The 6,843-nt window shown below is 34.7% G+C and overlaps 2 protein-coding genes across 2 annotated transcripts; one reads left to right on the plus strand and one right to left on the minus strand.

Annotated features, from left to right (window-relative positions):
• The first annotated feature begins 730 nt into the window (after positions 1-730).
• On the plus strand, positions 731-4,168 carry LOC121801603 (trafficking protein particle complex subunit 5-like). The gene is made up of 8 exons (XM_042201129.1): positions 731-926; positions 1,201-1,289; positions 1,516-1,579; positions 1,856-1,933; positions 2,670-2,746; positions 2,836-2,902; positions 2,988-3,095; positions 3,847-4,168. Exons 1-8 carry the CDS (start codon positions 855-857, stop codon positions 3,874-3,876), a joined length of 585 nt encoding a protein of 194 aa, XP_042057063.1. The 5' UTR covers positions 731-854; the 3' UTR covers positions 3,877-4,168.
• Positions 4,169-5,128: 960 nt separating this feature from the next.
• On the minus strand, positions 5,129-6,432 carry LOC121801457 (replication termination factor 2-like). The gene has a single exon (XM_042200951.1). The coding sequence runs from the start codon at positions 6,357-6,359 to the stop codon at positions 5,325-5,327; it is 1,035 nt and encodes a 344-aa protein (XP_042056885.1). The 5' UTR covers positions 6,360-6,432; the 3' UTR covers positions 5,129-5,324.
• Between the last annotated feature and the right edge of the window lie 411 nt (positions 6,433-6,843).

The raw sequence follows: 6,843 nt of genomic DNA on the forward strand, positions 1-6,843 counted from the left end.
CTCATTATACATAAAAATATAAGAAATTATGTTTTTTTAAGAAAAAAGAGTGAATTATTTTTTTGGTCCTTGAATTTGGATTTGTATCAAACTAGGTACTAAAACCTTAAAAATGTAAATACTAGGGATCATTCAGTTGTGATTTAATATGGTTTGAAGTACATTTTTTAGATTTGTTTACTTGAAAATACGCTCAAGTACTTAAAGGGCATTTTAGTCTATTTACTCTCCCTATTCTTCAATTATAATATTTTTAATCTATCTCTCATTTTCTCTTCTTTCCATTTCTTACTTCTCTCTTTCCCTCCTCCTCTTCTTCTTCTTCCAAATTGCAACATTGATGTTAAAATCGGGATATTTCTTCTCCTTAACCAACCCTTTCACATTCTGATCACGAAAATCCCACAAAAGCATGGAGTTCACCCCCTCTACAAATCCATACCTAGTTTTGCCTCACAAGATCCCATCCCATTCACTCCACCCCCAAAATAGAGAGATGGATGACAATATTTTAATTGAAGAAGGGAGAGAGCAGTAAATAAGCTGAAATGTCCTTTAGGCCTCCAGGGAAAAAAATTATTTTGAACAATATTAAATCAAAGGTGAATGACATCTGATAATATTTTTAAAATTTTAGTTATTAGATTTATATAAATCCAAAGTTTAAAAAAAAAAACAGTTCCCTAATAAAAAATTTAAAAATTACTAACACTCTTGAATAATGTAAATTGTTAAAAGAAATACAGTACTCCAGAATAGAGAGAAAGATCGAAACGCCGTCGTCTAAACCCAGTCGCTGCAAGCCTGCAACGCAAAGTCGCCACTGCGAAATTGCATAATAGTTGGAGGGAGAAATGATAGGGGTTGGCAAAGCGAAGCAATATGCAAACGTGCTAGATAGACCCATTGGTAAAGGCAAACAAGAGGTAATCCTATTGCTTCAGATCCTTACCCTAAAGCTTATAAATTTAATCAATTTCTTGAAATTGAGATCGATCAAAGCTTTTATCGGTGAATATCGTTTAATTGCTTCGTAATAGTAGTTGATTGGAGTGACAAATTCATGTCTATGGCTGAATTTTTTGTGAAGACGTCCTATTTATTAAATCTGCTGTGTTAAATTGGGGGAGGCAAGATTAGTCCTCATTGAATCAGGTCACAATTGACTCGACGAGTGAGCTGAATAAGGATTTGGTGCAGGTCAGTTTGAGTGCGTTCGCCTTCTTGTTTTCGGAGCTTGTTCAGTACAATCAGATTCAAGTTGACAACATAGCAGAGTTAGAAAGAAGGTAGTTGTTAATCAATTTTTTTCAGTTAATCATTTTGCTATAGAGCATAATATATCTACTGCTTATTTCTCAGTAATTTTGATGTCAATGGATTGAACATCTTTTGAGGATTTAGAATATTTATATATGTTCACTAAACATCTTTGCTGGAATCTTTTCTTTCAAAATCCAGATTTGATGTTTACACTACGAGGATAACTTGATTAGTTTTCTCTATCTGGATCAGGTTAGAGGATGCTGGTTATGCTGTTGGAGCCAGGGTGCTGGAACTACTTTGTCATAGGGAGAAGGTTGGAAATTTCATGCAACCATGTGTATACTCTTTCATGGAGCACAGTGCAACTTCTTTTATCTGCATACAATTATGGCTTCTCTCTTGAGTTTCATGCATGCTAAAGTTCTTCTTCATCTTGAGATGACCAGATAAACAAAATCCTTAAATTTCTTTTGCACTTACTCATCTCATATATTGCAAACCAGTTTTCACTTGTCAAAAAAAATGAGATTACAAGATTTTTTTCATCTGTCAAATGTTTTAATTGTTATACTTTTTTCCAATGCTCTAGGGTAGCAGGAGGGAGACACGGCTATTGGGTATTCTGTCTTTCATACACAGCACAGTATGGAAAGTGTTGTTTGGAAAGGTTGAGACAACGCCATTCTTCTTACTATTATTCTTATGTTTTATTTTGGTCTCATACCCTTTCACGAGCATACTTTTTATATCTATTGGCATGGCTCATGGTAGATATTGACTAGGAATATAGGAGTAGTCTTTGCGTTGGTAACACTTTTGTCAGAGATATTATCCTTATCCCTTAGTAGGGTTCCAAAATATCCACTGGAAAAAGGATATGGCATCTTTGAGTTTGACTACATTGTAACATGAATGGTAGTCATATTCTTAGGAATATCTAGTTTGTATCCAAAAAAATGATTTTAACACAGTGATCTTTAATAAAACTCTATCTTAAAATGGATTATATTAAATGACTCGTGAGAAATTAAACTTACTTAACTACAAGTCTACAACAATTTGACATGGTTGATGAGCATTGGCATAAAATTGGTTCAGCATTTCATGTATAAGATGGGTGAAGTGAAGTGTCACTCTTGAACCATACACACATGTTAATTACTGGGACATTTGTTTTCCCTTCTTGTAAATGTATGAGTAATGCAATTTAGTTTGGTCTTTTGATCCTTGTATGCAACTCCCATGGCCTATGGGGGCAGGGTCCAGCTGTGATATGATGGCACAATGGGCTTCTCATAGGGCCACGATGCTACATCAAATGAGTAGTGAAACTTAGTTTAGTTTTTTGGCCCTAACCAACACAATCTCATAGTTACTTTGATTTTAATTTGTATGAACACCAGGTTGCTGACTCTCTTGAGAAAGGTACCGAGCATGAGGATGAGTACATGATCAGTGAGAAGGAGCTTCTTGTCAACAGGTTTATTTATTATGCTAGTTTTCACTACATCATGCAAGATTTCCTTTACTCTCTGCAATATCTTACTGATTTGGGAGGTTGTATGCTAGATTTATTTCAATTCCCAAAGATATGGGTGCCTTTAACTGCGGAGCATTTGTTGCTGGAATTGTGAGGGTACGTACTGCATTGGACAAAGCTTTTCAAATTATATTTAATTTATGCTAGTGGGTGATTTAAGTATTTTTTTCCCATTTTGAAGGGGGTCTTGGATAACGCCGGTTTTCCGGCTGTTGTAACAGCTCATTTTGTACCTGTGGATGGGCAGCACCGACCCAGGACAACTATTTTGATTAAATTTGCTGAAGAGGTATCGCCTAAATAAACATGTGAATAGTAATTCTCTTTACTGCTGTATATTGCTTGATTTAATGGGTGTTTATCATCATGAATTTATGATTTGACAAATATTAAACAGTAAGACTTGAAAGGTAGCAACACAATTAAGACATATCCCTGCTCTGGGCATATTATGACTAGGTTTATCCTTTGGGACTGATGATTATAAATATGTAATACTTTCTTGCAATTGAAATTAATGTGAAAGGCTATCTAAACACGGACCCTGAATTTAAATGGTAAGTGTATGAAACTTCAATTAGAGTACTTGAGTTCTGCTATAGAATGAAATCCAAGTCCAACTGTTATTAATTTTGGCAATTAGGATATAGAAGGAGAATACTTGATCTTTCTGTTTAATAGTCCCTGAAGAAACAAAGGTACAGGATCTGTTCTGATAGTGAGCATATGCTTTTTCTTTTCTTTTTCTTTGAGGGGATAAAGTTACATTTGCTGATAAAGAAGAGTGGAGCAAAATAAGAAAGTCATTCGTATCTGTGAAGTCCAAAAAACAAGTAGTTTCCCGATGGATGCTTGTTCAAAAATCTTTTCTAAACATCACTTGCACGGTTGTCTATGTCATCGATCATTACCTCTTCTTGTCTTTAATTGAAACAAATGTTGTTCTAACATGTGCTTCATTTCTTTTCTCCATTCACTTTGGAAATCATTTTTAGTTTAATTGGCGCACTTAGGAAGTTCGATCTTTTGCTACATTTTAGGTACTGCAACGAGAAGCAAGATTGGGCTAACAGAAGGGAAAATTGGAGCAATAGCTTCGGTATGTTGACATATTTGCTAGCACCTCGAGAAGTTCGCTTATTTTCAGATAGGTGAATGTTGCGATGATTGGCTAAATGGACTATGTCACTTGTGAAGTTGGCGAGGGATTTTCATTACCTTCTGACTTACACTATGATTGTGTTATGTTTCAAGACAATGCTTTACTTGGAATTTCAAGACAGCTACTTACAAATCTTATTGGCCATGTTTGGTTGTCAGGATTTTATCTGGAAAAGTAATCTGATTCTTTAAATTTTAAAATCCTGTGTTTGTTTCGATTTTTAATCAAATTGGGAAAGTAATCAGAATCCCGAGACCAGGAAAGTTGTACAATTTTCTAGGATTCTGAATCCTAACTTTTCTTAGGTATTCTTTTTCTAAGTCTTAGGATTCTTACATATTTAATGCAATATAAGTATAGTTATTATTATTATTATTATTATTATTATTATTATTATTATTAATTACAATGTATAAAAAATATTAAAATTATAAAACATACTTAATTATGGTATAATAAATAACTATAATTAAAATTATCATAATTATAACTATATTATTATAATATTTATATAAATATATATATATATATGTTATTATCATAATAATAATTAATAATTTATTAAAATAATTAAAATATTATTATATAATATAGATTATATAATAATAAATAATTATTATTATTTTATAAATTAATAATTAATCAATGAAATTTCAAATTATAAAATTTATTCAATTATAATATTCATAAATATGTGTAATTATAATTATATTTATTATTATAATCATTATGATTATAATAACTCCATGCAACTATAATTGCAATTATATTATTATATATTATGATGGATAATCCATATTTAAACTAATAAATATAATAATATAATTATTATCATTTATAATTAAATAATGTATTAAAAAATTTATATTGTTATTCTTTTTTATAAATAAAAATAATAATAAGTAGAAGTATAATTTTAGTTGGTGTTTAAATCAAATATAAAATTTAAAATCTTGATATAGTAAAGTTACTGGGAATCACGGGATTTATTTTCCCAGGAATCATTTTCCTTGCCAACTTTACTTTCGGGTCAACCAAAGGAATTCCTAAACTTCAGTATTTCTGTGTTATGTAAATTTCTTGCCTTTAAGCTGTCAAGTAAATTAGTCACATAATACCATTTCTCACTTGATTATTCACAAAACATTCAAATCCAAAAATTACCAAGATTGTGAAATATCATAGTATCATAGATCAAATCTGTTACACCATAACAAAAGAATCCAGTTTTGCATAACTTTGATAGCCATCAAATCAAGGATTTCTACGTAGCAGCAGGGGATCTCCAAGCAAGCAATACAAGTTCAACAAATAACAGCACAGTACCAGTTTCTACAGATATGAGTAACCAAGCCTTCAGTTTCGACCAAGTGGCAACGATCTGCAGCTATACGTCTCCTTGAAATCCTGCTTCTTCGATGAAGTGAAGAGCGACGCATAGATTTCCTTGGTGGCATGAGCAGGAGCCAAATCAGCAACCTTGAACTTCTTACTCTCTGCTCCCTGACCACGAGCCTCGATGCCATGTTTCGTCCCAGTCAATCGCCCCACCTCCTCGCCATTCTTCACCTTCTTCGATTTCTTGCTACCCTCTTTCACCTTCTTCTCCGCCAGCATCTTCTCCCACAGCTCCTTCACCTCCTCCTCACTCCCATTGATCACAACTTTATCACTCTCCACAAACTCCTTGTGACAAACCAAGCAGCTCGACGATTTCACCTCCTTAAAGCTCTTTGCACTCAATACGTGGCCGCAGCTCTTGAGCGCGAAAAACTTATACTTCCCGTTGAATTTCTGGTCGGTAATCGGGCACTGGAACTTCGCCTCTCCGCCTCCGGGGCTCTCCGTCAGCTCCACCGTGATCATATCTTTCAAACCCTTGATGTACCAAAACTGCTTCGGCATGTTCTTCTTCAGCAGAGCTTCGACTAAAGCCTCTTTGTTGAAGAAATTTCCCAGCGCATCGATCACCACCGGCGCCCTCAGCGGTTCGTTCGATAAACTGCAATTCACCCACTTGGAGAGGCGCTGCTCGTGCGGATCGACCTTGTCAGGCTTCTTCACGGCGTACATCTTCAGATAGCAGTCCCGCGACTCCGCCCCCGTGGCGCCTCCATCGCCGCCGCCGCCGTGGAGCCGGATGTGGAGGGTTAGGGTGGAGAAAGGGGCGATTTCGCGGTTTTGCAGGAGGGGAGTTGAATCGGAGAGCGGTTTGCCATTGAGGGTGAAGAAGGAGGAAGCGTGAGGGATCGGAGTCGTGGGGAAGAGCGAGGATTTGAGGTGGTGGAGGGTGAGATTAGGGTTAGGGTTTTGGAAATTTACAGCACGCGTAGGAATTCCAAGGTCGGGAGATTGGAAGAAGACCTGAAAATTTTGAGATTTGGGTTTCATGATTTTGCAATTGGGGCAAATTTTAGGGCGATGCGGGGAAGAAGATGAATCTGCCAAAGATGATTAATTTATGAACAAGGAGGGTGGTATATATACGGACCGACTTTTGAATACGGGCCAATATATAATTAGAATATATTATAGTCAAAATTATTAACATCTTGTTAATAATAATAAAAAAAACATTAGGATAGTGCATAAGTTATGAATTATGATTGTTCAGTTTTCATAAAACTAATACCAATAAATCTACAAGATTACTATAAATTCAAAAGCATAGAACATAACAAAGTTTTTATAAAAATATCTGAAACTCAACAGCAGTTTTAATTTGACATACTCGGAGCATAATTCATTGAACGTAATCCCTTATATCCTACAAAGATCACTTCCAAAAATTCATTAATGTATTTTCTTTGACATAATAGAGTAATTGTGTAATCGACAAATGAAAAGAACGTAAAGATGACATAGATTTATGTGG

Source organism: Salvia splendens, chromosome 4 (assembly GCF_004379255.2).
Source record: "Salvia splendens isolate huo1 chromosome 4, SspV2, whole genome shotgun sequence".
Lineage (NCBI taxonomy): Eukaryota > Viridiplantae > Streptophyta > Magnoliopsida > Lamiales > Lamiaceae > Salvia > Salvia splendens.